Source organism: Xyrauchen texanus, chromosome 5, assembly GCF_025860055.1.
Source record: "Xyrauchen texanus isolate HMW12.3.18 chromosome 5, RBS_HiC_50CHRs, whole genome shotgun sequence".
In the NCBI taxonomy this organism is placed as follows: domain Eukaryota; kingdom Metazoa; phylum Chordata; class Actinopteri; order Cypriniformes; family Catostomidae; genus Xyrauchen; species Xyrauchen texanus.
Window position 1 is genome coordinate 35,752,453 of NC_068280.1, and position 16,804 is coordinate 35,769,256.

Genomic DNA, 16,804 nt, shown 5'->3' on the forward strand with positions numbered 1-16,804 from the left:
GTATATGCCGTTCTAACACATTTTAGCCCTTGCAGATATGCTTGTCCATAGACATTGTCTAATTTTTAGTTCATGCACCACCTCCATTGTTTCATTGAATATATCGGCCTCTGAGTGGACTAGAAGCTCAATCTAGGTGTCATTAGAAAGCTGATAGCCCTGGCACTGAAGCCCTTTGTGATGATGTTTAACATTTTATCATCAATAGTCAAAAACATATATATCTTTTGATTTGTTTAGCATGCATTTGCTTGACCATTTATTTTGTTCTGGACTAAGATATAACATTGGATTATCTTCACATGCAAGCTTTTTAGTAGGTAGAAGCATATATAAATTGTTTATCTATTTGTGGCTTACAGCAGCAGTGATCGGCACATCAGAGACATTTGTATTTGATGTCTTACAAAAATCATATTTCACTTTGTGATTCTTTTGAAAATCTTTCGAACTGTGGTATTAGGGCAAAATGTACAGTTGTGTTACTGAGAATGAGATTTTTCATTTTAGATATGATTTGTCTATTTAAGTGCTATTTGAAAGTCTTTTATATTCATATCAATAATTCAACCACATTACCAAATTACATTCTGGCGCTGATTTGCGATGGAAATGTTTCAGGCCTTATTTCGTTATTTTATGTAAAAGAAATGCAGAATTGATGGTTACCTATGAAAGGTTCAGATTCTAAGCTTTCAAACGATACCACATATGCCTGATTTATGTATTCTGAGACTTTTTAAGTGTAAATCATTTTCACGAAATAGCACCTCCTTTTGGACCAGCCGGCAGCTCCACAGGTTAAATCTATAAAAAAAAAATTTTGATCATATTCTCAATGATCTCTTTCATTTTTATTTACAGAGTTTTCATAGGTTTTATATTTTGCGCTTGTTATTGGTTATACTAATGTGCCAGGTGTCTGTTTGCTTTTTGATTGACAGACCGTGTACTCCACGAGTCCATTCTCTGATGCTGTGCTGTTCTCTGATGTTGAGCCACAGCCAATTGTAGATGAGGAGGAGGGGCTTCTTTGGGTTGTGGGGCCAGTGCTGGCTGTCATCTTCATCATCAGCATAGTCATCCTCATTCTTCTCTTTAAAAGGTGAGAGAGGAAGAGTTCATAGCAGGAAAGTGATGGATTGATATTTACAGAAGTAAATGGAGATTAAATTAAATCAGCCTGTTAAAAGAGGAAGTAAAGGAGGAGATGAGGGGGTGGGGGTCTGAAGAAGTGAAGTGATACAAGTGGGAATGAAATACATGATAAAGAGGACTTTTTTAGAGGAAAATAGAGGAAAATAAAGTATCTTTCCCATAACATTTTCTCCATTGGATTTCAAAAAATATTTTCAATAAAGACTTCTGTGCCTTGAACCAGCAATACAAACACTTAGACTTAAGCAAAAATGTATGTGAAAAAAAAAAGGTACAAGATTGTGTACTTAACTTAACTGGAAATAATCCTATGAAGCCTTGCAAACGATGTAAAAACAATTGTGGTATAATATAAAAAGAATATAATGTAAAAGTATAAAAACAGTATATTTTTTGTTTATTGCAAAATATTAATATAAATATAGAAGTATGCTGCCAAGCTCGTAACAGCAACTCACTTCAGGATTAGTGGTATTGGTGTAGTTCTTCTTTAGGAATTTGTCTAGTTAAATTGAGATCACTGACTTGTGACTTCTTAACTTGTGTGTAAAACAATATGGAAGGTCTGTGTCAGAAGATTTATATGTTATAGCTAAAAACCTATTTCTCTGTGGAGAAAATGTATTGTATTTTTACTTCTGGAACCCTATTATTAAAATCATTTGAATTCTTATTTCTTTTTTCCTTTCCTCACTGTCTCTGGGCAAAAACCAGCAAACCAGACAGGTCTGTGTATCATATTTCTCTGAAAATGTAATTACGACTGAAATGCGTGAGCGTTGCTTTAATGTTCCTGTGCGTGTGATGTTACAGGAAGCGGGCAGAGCTGGAGAGCAGGAAGTGCAGTTTTCCCAGCAGCAATAAAGCTATGAGTTCCCAGCATCCATCTGACCCAGTGGAGCTGCGTAGAATCAACTTCCCAACAGCTGGTAATACACTTATGAAAACACATGTAATAATTACACACACAGGCACAATCCAGAAGAATCCTGAAGACACAGTCCAGAAAAATTCACTTTTCAGCTCCCCTCGATGCCCACAACATTATGTTCTCTCTTTTCTAGGTTTGCGTGCATCTATCATCGGTTATCGTCGGTTATCAAGTTAGTTTTGGTTTCTGGAGTCTGTATTAACTGCTTAACCCTTCATTCACACACATATGCAGATACTGGTTTGGCTTCCTCATCCTCTAACTCATTTGGCCCATAAAAGTGGTGTTTGTCCACACCTGCTGCAGTGTGTGAAGCTTTTCACTCTCTGCTCTCACAGGCCTTACTTAACAAACTGGCTCATACACACCAACAACTACACACACATATGTTTTTTTTTTATTATGTTGGGGGCTTTCCATTGACGTCTGTTGGTTTTATATTGAGACAATAATTTTCTGTCCCTTTCCCTATACCTACCTCTAAACCTAACCCTCATACAACCCTTTTTGCATATTTACATTGTCATTAAGACATTGTATAATGTTATGTAATTTTCCTTGCTTCTGTTGACTGCTCTCCACAATGTATACTTCACCTGGCCCACACACTTCTTTATACCTAGTAGTCTTAATGGGGACATAACATAGACTTCTATTGTTTTAAAATAAATCTAGCAAACAACCATAACAATTTTTCAGTTATATTTTCTTAATGTAATAACATTGATTGCTGTTGATTTCATGTTATATTTGCATGTTTAATGTTAAATAAATTTAAATGTTGAATCAATATCTTTTGCTATCAGGGATTATAATTATTACAGACTAGCTCTAAACCTATATCACATACAGTGAGGAAAATAAGTATTTGAACACCCTGCTATTTTGCAAGTTCTCCCACTTAGAAAACATGGAGGGTCTAAAATAGTCATCGTAGGTGCATGTCCACTGTGAGAGACATAATCTAAAAAAAAAAATCCAGAAATCACAATGTATGATTTTTTAACTATTTATTTGTATGATACAGCTGCAAATAAATATTTGAACACCTGCCTATCAGCTAGAATTCTGACCCTCAAAGACCTGTTAGTCTGCCTTTAAAATGTCCACCTCCACTCCATTTATTATCCTAAATTAGATGCACCTATTTGAGGTCATTAGGTGCATAAAGACACCTGTCCACCCCATACAATCAGTAAGAATCCAACTACTAACATGACCAAGACCAAAGAGCTGTCCAAAGACACTAGAGACAAAATCGTACACCTCCACAAGGCTGGAAAGGGCTACGGGGAAATTGCCAAGCAGCTTGGTGAAAAAAGGTCCACTGTTTGAGCAATCATTAGAAAATGGAAGAAGCTAAACATGACTGTCAATCTCCCTCGGACTGGGGCTCCATGCAAGATCTCACCTCGTGTGGTCTCAATGATCCTAAGAAAGGTGAGAAATCAGCCCAGAACTACAGGGGAGGAGCTGGTCAATGACCTGAAAAGAGCTGGGACCACCGTTTCCAAGGTTACTGTTGGTAATACACTAAGGCGTCATGGTTTGAAATCATGCATGGCACGGAAGGTTCCCCTGCTTAAACCAGCACATGTCAAGGCCCGTCTTAAGTTTGCCAATGACCATTTGGATGATCCAGAGGAGTCATGGGAGAAAGTCATGTGGTCAGATGAGACCAAAATAGAACTTTTTGGTCATAATTCCACTAACCGTGTTTGGAGGAAGAAGAATGATGAGTACCATCCCAAGAACACCATCCCTACTGTGAAGCATGGGGGTGGTAGCATCATGCTTTGGGGTGTTTTTCTGCACATGGGACAGGGCGACTGCACTGTATTAAGGAGAGGATGACCGGGGCCATGTATTGCGAGATTTTGGGGAACAACCTCCTTCCCTCAGTTAGAGCATTGAAGATGGGTCGAGGCTGGGTCTTCCAACATGACAATGACCCGAAGCACACAGCCAGGATAACCAAGGAGTGGCTCTGTAAGAAGCATATCAAGGTTCTGGCATGGCCTAGCCAGTCTCCAGACCTAAACCCAATAGAGAATCTTTGGAGGGAGCTCAAACTCCGTGTTTCTCAGCGACAGCCCAGAAACCTGACTGATCTAGAGAAGATCTGTGTGGAGGAGTGGGCCAAAATCCCTCCTGCAGTGTGTGCAAACCTGGTGAAAAACTACAGGAAGCGTTTGACCTCTGTAATTGCAAACAAAGGCTACTGTACCAAATATTAACATTGATTTTCTCAGGTGTTCAAATACTTATTTGCAGCTGTATCATACAAATAAATATTTAAAAAATCATACATTGTGATTTCTGGATTTTTTTTAGATTATGTCTCTCACAGTGGACATGCACCTACGATGACAATTTCAGACCCCTCCATGATTTCTAAGTGGGAGAACTTGCAAAATAGCAGGGTGTTCAAATACTTATTTTCCTCACTGTATCACTATATCACATAAGTTATAAACTCACACACACAAGAATCCTTGTGTGATCACTAATATTCTCTCACACTGCTCAAGAGCACTGAATCCAGCAGTGCGAAGGGTTCTCTGAGTCTTTGAGAGCTCAACTGATCTGTTTGTCTATGTGATGTTTTGATTGACAGGCATGACCAGCCACCCTCCAGTATCCATCTCAGAACTGCCAGCTCACATGGAGAGGATGAAATCCAATGACAACCTGAGGTTCTCTCAAGAATATGAGGTCAGATCATGCATAAACACAAACACTGACTCACAACCGCCAAGATTAGTGGTTCTCAATTTTCACAATTATTTCAAATAATATAATTAAATAATGTTTCACCTTTTTGCTAAAAAAAATGGAAAACTTTAATAGTTTTAACTACATTTTCTTTCACTTCATATTTTGTGTTTAAAAATACAATGAAAACTGAAAGAAACGTTAATCTCTTCACTAAATTATTAACTTTTGTTACTAGGTTATTCTGTTATTTTGTGTATAATATCTGCTACATAATACATAAAAATAAATAATTATGCCATTATACTTTCAAAACATAAATATATACATATACGGCCAAAAGTTTGGAATAATGTACAGATTTTGCTGTATCGGAAGGAAATTGGAACTTTAATTCACCAAAGTGGCATTCAACTGATCACACAGTATATTCCGGACATTACTGATGTTAAAAACAGCACCATCACTATTTGAAAAAAGTCATTTTTTATCAAATCTAGACAAGCCCCATTTCCAGCAGCCATCACTCCCAAAGCATGTAATCATGCTAAATTGCTAATTTGGTACTAGAAAATTACTTGCCATTATATCAAACAAAGCTGAAAGCTATTAGGTTTGTTAAATGAAGCTTCAAATTGTCTTTGTGTTTGTTTTTTGAGTTGCCACAGTAAGCAATAGACTGGCATGTCTTAGGGTCAATATTAGGTCAAAAAGGGCAAAAAAAAGAAACAGCTTTCTCTAGAAACTCATCAGTCAATCATTGTTTTGAGGAATGAAGGCAATGCTTGAAATTCCAAAAAAGCTGAAGATTTCATACAAAGGTGTACACTTCAGTCTTCAAAGACAAAGGACAACTGGCTCTAACAAGGATAGAAAGAGTGTGGAAGGCCAGATGTACAACTAAACAAGAGGATAAGGACATCAGAGTCTCTAGTTTGAGAAATAGATGCCTCACATGTCCTCAACTGACAGCTTCATTGAATTCTACCTGCTGAAAACCAGTTTCATGTACAACAGTAAAGTGAAGATTCAGTGGTGCAGCCCTTATGGGAATAATTGCAATGAAACAGAAAATCAAAAAGAAAAGGTTAGAGTGGGCAAAGAAACACAGACATTGGACAACAGATAATTGGAAAAGAGTGTTATGGATCATAACCCCATTGAGCTTTTGTGGGATCAGCTAGACTGTACGGTGCGTGAGAAGTGCCCGACAAGTGCTACAGGAAGCGTGTGGTGAAATGTCACCTGAGTATCTGGACAAACTGACAGCTAGGTTGCCAAGGATCTGCAAAGCTGTCATTGCTGCATGTGGAGGATTTTTTTGATGAGAACTCTTCAAATTGAAAGAAATCAAATTGTAATAGTAATTTTTCACGTTATTAATGCCCTGACTATACATTATGTTCAGTTGAATGCCACTTTGGTGAATAAAAGTACCAATTTCTTTCCATAAGAGCAAAATCTTTATATTATTCCAAACTTTTGGCCACCAATGTATGCTTCTACTCAGTTGCTCAGGTACGCTAAGCAAAAACAAAGATTATAGGTAATATTGGTGTGATGTTTTATTCCTGGTCTTTTCTTTTCTTTTTTTTTTTTTTTTTGTAGTCTATTGATCCAGGGCAGCAGTTCTCATGGGAACATTCTAACCTTGAGATTAACAAGCCAAAGAACCGATACGCCAATGTCGTCGCCTATGACCACACCAGACTATCACTCTCCAACAGTGATGGTAAGAGCATGTGTGCTCAGTATCTCAATATTTCAGTTGCAATGGGCATTCATGAGAAATAAGATGTTTCAGTGGATTCTAATGGTTATTTCTATTTGATTTGTGCTGCTACTTCAATTTTAAACGATACACGTCTCACAGTTGCTACAAGTTAAATTATAATTACATTTATACCTATTTAAGTTTAATGGGAAAATCAAGTGTGTTTTTGTCTGTTCTGCAGGTGTTCCTGGCGGTGACTATATCAATGCCAACTTTATAGATGGGTACCGCAGACAGGGCTCATACATCGCCACCCAGGGCCCCATGCCAGACACATTCAGTGACTTCTGGAGAATGGTCTGGGAACAACACACAGCAAATATCATCATGATCACCAAACTTGAGGAGAAATCCAGGGTAAGTGCACTAAATCATACGCATACAGATAGGCACACTTGTGTTCACTATATTTGGATTCATACATCCAGATGAAACACATTTCCAGACAAACCACCATGCACTAGGAAGATGTCCTGACAGTTCCACCACATCTTGCTGTTTTTTTAGCATCTCTTCCCATGATCATTTTTAAGATGTGTCAAGAACTTGATCTTTTAAGAATGTGCCTTGAGACACCTTTAGTCTAGCTTTTTTAACACAAGAACACTAATAGGCAGCAAGTCTGTGTATCATACATAGATTCACAACTGACTCCAATAGAGTCTGATGTTAGCATATTGCTAAGCTAATGATGCAAATCTGTAATAAGCACAAAAAATACACAACACAGAGATATTGGGTGAAATGGTGTTGACCGTTTAATTAGATTGAACTGAACTGTTTTTAGTGATACTCTTTAGTGTTGAATGAATTATAAGTATATTTATACATTCTTCTCTGCATATCCAAGTCTTTTCACTGAGCTTGTAGCAGTATTATTCTGGGGTTGCCTTATCTGTGGATACATGCAATTAATTTGGTCAAAATGAGTGCCTACTGTTTGGAACAGACTTTGCATTGGGAGTGAGCATATAATGCCTAAAATGCTGTCTAGGTGGGAAGCTCACTAGGCTTTAGAACTTTTGGAGCTACTGAGACTCATCAAGAAACACATCATTTCCATATGAACCTTTTCAACCATCAAACACATCATTGATGTTTTCCATATTTGTCAGTGAGTGTGTTGGAATAGAGTAAGTCTTACAATGTTTGTCTGTTACTCTCCAGATGCCTACGTATTTCTTCTCAAAGGCAAGACATCTTACTTGGATAATTAGATCACACTCACTTTTCACTTGAATGGTTGATATTCAATGTATCACACCTTTTCTCTGTCACTCTCTTGATAACTCTGTCTAAAACCTTTTTACACCCTATCTCTATTTTTCTTATCTTTGTCTTCTCACTTCCTCTTTCTTCACTTATTTCTGAGTTGATACTTTGATATTTTTGGCTGCTTATCACACTATCACTGCATGCCGAAATGTACTCTTAAAGGGTGTCTCATTCCATCCTTGTTCCTTTTGACATGAATCAGTATATCTTTAACATGAATTTGGACACTAGAAAGGACCTTGTGCCACTTAATTTTAGGACATATATGGGTTAATTACCTGTGACATGATGACTATGACTTAAAACATAGCTGCCTGGTATTTATCAAAAACATCGCTGTATAACATGCCATGATTAATATCTTTCTGGTATCATTGTTTAATTTAGCATCTTAATTGTACGGTAGATGTGAAAAGCTACTGTGCAATTATTAAATATGTGCTCATCCTTCATTTTGGACAATGTCTTTTTTTATATGTATATTAACATGAACAACAGCAGGTCAAATGTTCCATTGATTGTCTTCAATGAACAACTTGTAGAAACGTTTACAAGATTTTTAATGATATATGATGACAAAAGTAAAAGAGCCCACTTATCTATCAATATGATACTTTATAATAATATTATAGGCTTCAATAGCCTTTTTGCTTTTACACACAAAACATACAGTGTTTATATGTTTTTTTTTTAATACATATAATATACAACAGTTAGTTCTGGTCCTCGAATCTGATATGACGAGAGATGTTCCATGAGCACTGATGGTTGGACACCATCAGCACGCGGACATTTCACTGTGTGTGTATCACTTGTGTTCGTGCCGTTCTAAACTAAAGTGTTAGAGCAGTGCAGAGCTGCCTTTTTTTCCATGTATTTTTTGTTGTTGCATTACATATGTTAGCCAGCAGGTGATGGCAAAAGATAATTTTGTGTGTAATATGAGCCAGTTAGGTGAGGTGAAGCCGCTTCAGCTGTTTACATACAACAGCTCTTCGTGATCGCATGTATTACTACTACTAAAGCTAGGAAATAGCTTTAAATGGCTTTAAACAAACAACAGATTCTGATCGGTCACGTAAGAAATTAGTTCCATGCACAAATGCGTTTTTATGACCGTAAAAAAAATTTTCCTAATTTTTTTAAATGTACTTGTTCATTAAACTGTTGTATGTAAGCAATATCACACTCGCAATCTTGCTATATGGCCCTAAATCAGCACTGCTGTGATTACCTACGTCACTCGGCCTGCGACCTTGTGCCTGTGGCCGAATCACAGCAGGGCCATTTCTCATATTTTGCCCATATATTTTTGTGTGATTATTGCTTAAATGTATCCAGATCTTTTCATTTCTGATGACTGAAAAAGACATAGTGACATTTCTGCTAATAAGCTGATGAGCTAATAAGTTGATAGATCAAGTGATGCGCACTAGTTTAAACAGAGCATTCTGGGAATTTTTATGGAGCGAAAGTTTCTGTACACAAAATTATTTTGACTATTGGAATATACGACTCCCTTGGCAGTGTAGCTACTACAGATTGGGAGTGTATTGAGACAACCATAATGAGGACTATTATTGATGGGAAGCAGCCAGACTGAAGACCAGCTGATTATCAGTGTCAGCTGATTCTTCAGCTCTTCTTTAATGTTTGACATTGAGACATATGCAGCAGTATGAGGTTTAGTAAGCATCTGCTGAACTGTGTGCAGAATAAGTGTGATCAGTACTGGCCCAGCAGAGGCACAGAAACATACGGACTCATGCAGGTCTCTTTATTGGACACGGTGGACCTTGCAACCTACTGCGTTAGGACTTTTGCTCTCTTTAAGGTAACAAAACAACAGAAATCAGCACATAAACATAGTACGCACACAACACACACTGTTTTACCCACACAGATGTAGCCTAATGGCATCTAACAATCAAAATGAAGTAAAAAATGATGCATAATTAATTGGTCTATGCTTTACAAAAACAAAAAACTAACTTTTTTAATCTGTTACTTTTTAACATGAACATATACAGTATGTACATACTGTATATGACTTTGTACATTATTTTTATTAGATTTGTTGTGGTGTTAGCTGTTTTTATGTGCATCGACAAATTAGCTTGAATAAGATTTCCATTGTACTTGTAAAAATGGCAAAGTACTCTATTCTACTCTGATTTGGTAGTATAGAAGTGCTATGTATAGCGTGTTGAAAGTGTTGAATTGTGATGTTTCTTTGAGCAGAGTGGGAGTGGAGATAAAAGGGAGGTTCGTCAGTTCCAGTTCACAGCATGGCCAGATCAGGGGGTACCTGAGCACCCCACTCCCTTTCTGGCCTTCCTGAGACGGGTCAAAGCCTGCAACCCCCCTGATGCCGGACCCGTTGTGGTCCACTGCAGGTAAGCAGCACAGAATGAACTAAACACATTTCTATATCTAGCCAGTCATTACAGGGACTTAAGAAGTGTTGTACATTTCTTTCTCCATCAATGACATCAATAGCTTATATGGTATTGACCGTTTGAGTGGTTTTGTTGCAGGATTGTTCTGATAGGGTTGTTAACAATAAGGAAAAGAACTGCTAAATGCAAATAATACAATGCAACTAACCAGATAATCATGTATTGGTAGGATAGCAAAATAAATAGGCTTATTAACTTCAGAAAAGGTGAAAACGCTTCCCATATCTTTTGCTGTTGACGTCAAAGTTTGTGCATTTAATCAAACTCTACGAATTCTCTACAAATCATTTGTGCCACAATATGTGCCAACCACAATGTGTTGATTTGACTTAAAAATCAACATGATCACTTGGGAAATCGACATATCGCTTCCAAATTATCATGTTCATGTACTCTGAAATCAACCCCTTTTCTGCTGAATTACTGAAGAGCGCCATCGTCCATCAGATATGTTTGCGTTAATTCAAATATTTTAAACTTTCCCTATGGAGCAACTGATCTTCCAGGCATCGGATCTGGTCCCATGGAAACAATGAAGTAATTACAATCGCTTTGAGAAATGGGTTTTGGTCCCATGGAAACAAGGAATTAATCGTGTTTGCTTTGAAACATGGGCTCGAGTCCCACAGAAGCAGGAATTAATAAAGTGAGCGTGATTCAAATTGTTGCATTTTTGCTCTAAAATAAACATTTTACTCCCCTGAAGGTTAGGTTTAGAGTCTGAGTAAGGGGATAGAGTTCCTGTTGACTGTTTTTGGTGCCACCCTTTCGTGTGGACATTTCACCTCGAAACTGTTTAACAACACTTCCAGCTTTGGCCACTGGGGGCAGATGTTAGTATTTTGGTAAGCACAGACTGATTTCAGCAGCAGAACTTTCAACCTCCTCTTGCTGAATTTACAGTGTGATAAGTTTGTACAAATAAAAATTATAATAATCATAATAACAAATTGCTGTGTTTTATTTTAAGGATGCATTTTTTCTAACTTGTACATGATAAAAAGTTTTGACACTGGACATTAAAATGGCAAACAAACAATGTAAAATCTGGGTCCCAGAGCAAAACCAGTTTGCAACTGAACTATGTAATAATTGGCTTAAATGGTATTGACTATAAGATTAGTGTAATATCTAACACTATTTTCTAACTATGCTGCAGCTCAATAGTTTGTCTGTGTCCGTGCACTCAGTGTGTTTTGTGCAGCCTAAGTGCTTGTGATACAACATTTGACAGAAGTATTCTCTCTCTTTCTCAGTGCTGGTGTTGGTCGCACAGGCTGCTTCATTGTGATTGATGCCATGCTAGAGCGTGTGAAGCAGGAGAAGACGATAGATGTTTATGGTCATGTGACCCTGATGCGATCGCAACGAAACTACATGGTGCAGACAGAAGAGCAGTACGTCTTTATTTATGAAGCGCTGCTGGAGGCAGTTTCCTGCGGCAACACTGAGGTGCCAGCGCGGAACCTTTACGCATACATCCAGAGACTCACTCAGACGGAGCCGCCAGAGCACATCAGCGGAATGGAGCAGGAGTTTAAAGTGAGTTCAGCCCAAGCATGTTTAAAGACATTTTTCTGGAGTACAATAAATTCATGTCTCATAAATGTGACATCGGCCACATACACACTACAGCAAAATATGGTTTTCACTCCTCTGCTTAGTGCTTAATCCCATTCTTTACACACAGATTTTGCTTCTTTGTGTGACAACTGCATTCTTCATTTACATTAAATCTGCATGGTGTGTATAGAACTGAACAGAGCAACTAGCTATTGATAAAGTGACGATGGTTCTCTCTTTTGGAAACTGACAGCTTGTTTAATGTGCAGTGATAAAAAATTACAGGAACAGAGCTATATATCTTTACTCATTTGCTGATATTAATACAGTCTCTCTGTCCATGGTAGTTGCTCGTACCAGCCATGAGGTCTAGGGACAACCTACACATTTCTTTCCAGAGAGACTGAAAGTGCTGTTTAAAGAGCATAAAAAAATCTTTGAACCTCTGCTGAAGTGGTTTACTAAAAAATTCTGAATGTTAATTTGCCTCCAGTCTGATAATTTAAGTTTTACTCCTGTATTTTAAGGAATAGTTCACCCAAAAGTAATTTCACCATTTACCGTCATGCTGTCTCAAACTTGTATTACTTTCTAAGCCTTTCTAAGATTTTTTGAAGGATTTATTAGATTTTTCCCATTCAATGTCAATGGGGTCCATAGCTTTCAAGCTTTAAAAAGCACATAAAGGCAGCAAAAAAGCAATCCATAAGACTTGAGTGGTTTCATCCATGACTTCTGAAGTGATTTGATCGCTTTGGGTGAGAAAGGGACCAAAAATGGACCACAAGTCCTTATTCCCTATTAATCTTGGCATTCACAGTCTCGTTCATGTGAGAAGTTTGGTGATGCTTCTAAAATGTACCGTGTTCACCAAAAGGTTGATTGTAAACACTAGAACAGGGGTCGGAACCTTTTTTCACTAAGAGCCAATTTTTTTAATTTTGGTTGATGCATTTTTTCGAAAGAGCCATACCACAAACAAATAATTTACTATTTTACTAAGTTTTGAATAAAATACAAATAATCAAAAACAAACAAATATGCAAATATTAATAGGTAACATGTTTCAATATGAAATTGAGTACACATGTTTGTGCGGGTCTCCATAACATTACTTAATTTTACTTCATGAAAATCTTTACTTCCCTTTTGGGCTGTATGATGTGTAAAAAGACATTTGAATGATAATCGCATTTAAAATATCAATATCCGATTATATGGTCAATCCCCAAGTTCGGTGAATATTTTTGCTTTAAAAATTCAATTTATTGAAACCCAAAAAACTTGAACTAAAGACATTTTCTAAATTCAAATTGCACTTTAAACTAAACGAAAAAGCAATACAAATAATTAAGTGATAAAAAAATCTTATATATAACCACCTGGATCCTGGACTTCCTGACTGGGAGACCTTAGTCAGTCCGGATCGGTAACAGCATCTCCACCACCACCACCACCACACTGAGCACTGGAGCACCCCAGGGCTGTGTGCTCAGTCGACTGCTGTCCACTCTGCTGACTCACGACTGTGCAGCAATGCACAGCTCGAACCACATCGTCAAGTTCGCCGATGACACGACCGTGGTGGGTCTCATCAGCAAGAACGACGAGTCAGCATACAGAGAGGAGGTGCAGCTTGCTAACGGACTGGTGTAGAGCCAACAACCTGTCCCTGAATGTGGACAAAACAAAAGAGATGGTTGTTGACTTTAGGAGAGCACAGAGTTACCGCTCTCCGCTGAACATCGACGGCTCCTCTGTGGAGATCGTCAAGAGCACCAAATTCCTTGGTGTTCACCTGGCCGAGAACCTCACCTGGTCCCTCAACACCAGCTCTATTACCAAGAAAGCCCAGCAGCGTCTCTACTTTCTTCGAAGGCTGAGTAAAGCACATCTCCCACCCCCCATCCTCACTACATTCTATAGAGGGACTATTGAGAGCATCCTGAGCAGCTGCATCACTGCCTGGTTTGGGACTTGCACCGTTTTGGACCGCAAAGCCCTGCAGAGGATAGTGAGGACAGCTGAGAAGATCATTGGGGTCTCTCTTCCCTCCATCAAAGACATTTACAAAAAACACTACATCCGCAAAGCAACCAGCATTGTGGATGACCCCACACACCCCTCACACAATCTCTTCACCCTCCTGCCGTCTGGAAAGAGGTACCGAAGCATTTGGGCCCTCACGGCCAGACTGTGTAACAGCTTCTTCCCCCAAGCCATCAGACTCCTCAATACTCAGAGACTGGACTGACACACACACACGTGTCCTGAGTTGCACTTTAATTGTCACTTTATATCTGGCTGCTACCTCAATTACTGCTATGTGCATAGAACACTATCTCATAGTATGTTATGTTTACATTTGGCACTTTTAGAAACTGTCATCTTTTTGCACTACTGTGTACTGGTTGGCGCTGCACTGTCTCTCACTGTGCCCATTGTCCTGTTAATTTTTAGTAATTTATTGTACTGTCCTGTACCTTTTTCACATGTTTGCACGTGCACTTTATATAGGTATGTTATTTAGTCTGTGTAGTCTCATTTGGTTCTTTGTTTGTCCTATGTTGTTTTATGTAGCACCATGGTCCTGGAGGAATGTTGTCTTGTTTCACTGTGTACTGTATATGGTTAAACAACAATAAAAACCACTTGACTTGACCTCCCCAAATCCAAACATTTACCGTCTCCAACAAATCCATTTGCCATCACGCAAGTATCAGTATGCAGCAACAGGTGCAAATTACTAGCATACAACTTAAGAACTAAAGACAATTATAAATGTAAAGATAATTATCATAATAAATAAGACAAAAAAATTGTGTTTCCAAAAAATGCTGCTAAATATGTGTTCTTATAGAATGTGTTTGTATTCCATTTTGGTCATATTTATGCTGCCTAAAGAAAAGAAAATGGAACTGATTTTAGGTTCAAGTTGAACGTTTCTTGTATTACCTTATGATTTAATCACTTTCGTCTTTTTTTTATTTTATACAAAGATACCTGTATATATTACTGAACCTGCAGAGTTGCGTTCACAATGTGTAAGAGCGAACTAAACTCACAGTACCTCACGAGATGATCGGAGACCATTTGCAGCATTCTCATAGACTACATTATTCTTGCAAACAGTTTTCAGTTGAATGAAACAAAGAAAAAACTTGTTTCACGAGACAGAGGCCCGTTGCATGCCTCTGAATGAGCATTGACGGCTTTTCTTTTGTCTGTTCTTAATAATATAACAAAGTGTGTTTCTTCAAACACGTCAGCATTTCTTGTCATGTGTCACTCCGAGACACCTTTTGCAGGTAGATGAGCAAAATTACTCATGCATGAAATGCATTTAGAGAGGAGCTCGCGAACTGGATTAAGTCTTGTCGCATTTTGCGGGTGCTATATCACACCCTGGTTGCACATAAAAAATAACGAACGTTCATAAAAATCGCTCATAGAAAAATCTTAACAGCTAAGATCAATAGTTATTGGGAAACGAGTCCCAGAACTCTTATGAGTGTTCATGTGTTGGAGATGTGCTTTCATTACACTCAGAGCTCACTGCACGCACACATCAAATCAGATGCGCATCGGCGGCTTTTCTTTCGTCTGGTCTTCAAAATATAATGTTTCGTCAAACATGCGTCTTTGTGTCTATTTTCTTGTTATATATCTCTCCGACAAGTCTTTCAGGTCACCTTCCACAGTGGCTGGTACATCAGCAAAGCGAGCCACTTGATTTTTAACAAAGAGCCACTTGTGGCTCACGAGCCATGTGTTCCCAACCCCTGCACTAGAAAATGAAAATGTAAGGTCTTTTAAGGCCTATTTGCAACAAATAAAAAATGCTACGAATTTGCACGACAAACTGCCAAGGAAAGGTCTATTCACACCAAGGCCAAAACAAATCAAATGAAAAACTATTTCATCCCTGTACATTAGGCAGTGCTGTTCTACATACATTTAATCTGTTGCATGGATCTTCAAGCATTCACCTGTCAATGCATGCAGTAAATATATTAAATGCTGTATGGGCAGTTATCCAAAATTTGACATAATTGTTCTAATATGTTTTTTCCATGTTTTTGTTGCATTTAGAGGAATATAGAATCCGTGTTTTGTGTGCGAGTAAGATGAGGAAAGAGTGCCGTTGCATTAGTCCCATATCTTTTGTTTTATATATTAATGCATGTATTTTGCTACAAGTATATAACAAACGAACTCCCGAAACCAGCTTCTCTTTTTTTGGGGGGGCCTGGATAATATAACAAAAGTTACAGTGATAAAAAAACACCTGAAATAATGCACATTAAGTAGAAGCAGGTATAGCATATAATATATGCATAACATTCAAAATAATATAAAAGAAGATGGTCCTCATGGTCTTTTCTTTATTTAATTACTGCATATTTGTATTGAATTCAAGGTTTCTTGTGCGTGGTGAGAGAAAGAGCACTGTTACAGGAATACTCCTGTTATTTTATCCTTGCAATAAAAATAGCAGTGAGGTTCAGCAATTACCTTTTTACACTCGTAGTAAAGAATTGTATTGTAAAGAGTCCTTCTTTGTGATATTTTATACGAGCTTAGTCAAAACGAATTGCCTAACCAATCTGCTATTTTTAATGCAAGGATAAAATAACAGGAGTATTCCTGTAACAGTGCTCTTTTTCTCACCAAAAAAAAAAAAAAGAATCTGTTTTTGTGCAATAGACAAGTAAAAGAGCACAGCATCTATGTTTGCCAGCTGATTAGTGCCACCAATAGCCTGAATTGTACAACAGAATTGACTCAGAATTGAAATTTTAATTGGTCAGTCAATTATCACATAAAATATTTTTATTGTCGGCAGACGATTTGTCAGACCCAATGTGAATAGCCCCATAGGAATACATTGTTCCTGCTCAAAAGCTTGTTTGGAACAGACATTCGCAC

The 16,804-nt window shown here is 37.9% G+C and overlaps 1 protein-coding gene across 2 annotated transcripts in view; it reads left to right on the forward strand.

The window, feature by feature from the left end:
- The window catches only part of LOC127643761 (receptor-type tyrosine-protein phosphatase S-like), a 56,887-nt gene that overhangs the window by 36,886 nt on the left and 3,197 nt on the right, over positions 1-16,804 (forward strand). For both annotated transcript variants that reach the window (XM_052126624.1, XM_052126623.1), the window contains 9 exons: positions 945-1,105; positions 1,873-1,884; positions 1,972-2,087; positions 4,707-4,804; positions 6,413-6,536; positions 6,760-6,935; positions 9,568-9,687; positions 10,095-10,249; positions 11,569-11,854. In XM_052126624.1, the coding sequence (XP_051982584.1) occupies positions 945-1,105; positions 1,873-1,884; positions 1,972-2,087; positions 4,707-4,804; positions 6,413-6,536; positions 6,760-6,935; positions 9,568-9,687; positions 10,095-10,249; positions 11,569-11,854 (1,248 nt within the window). The remainder of the gene's footprint in view (positions 1-944; positions 1,106-1,872; positions 1,885-1,971; positions 2,088-4,706; positions 4,805-6,412; positions 6,537-6,759; positions 6,936-9,567; positions 9,688-10,094; positions 10,250-11,568; positions 11,855-16,804) is intronic.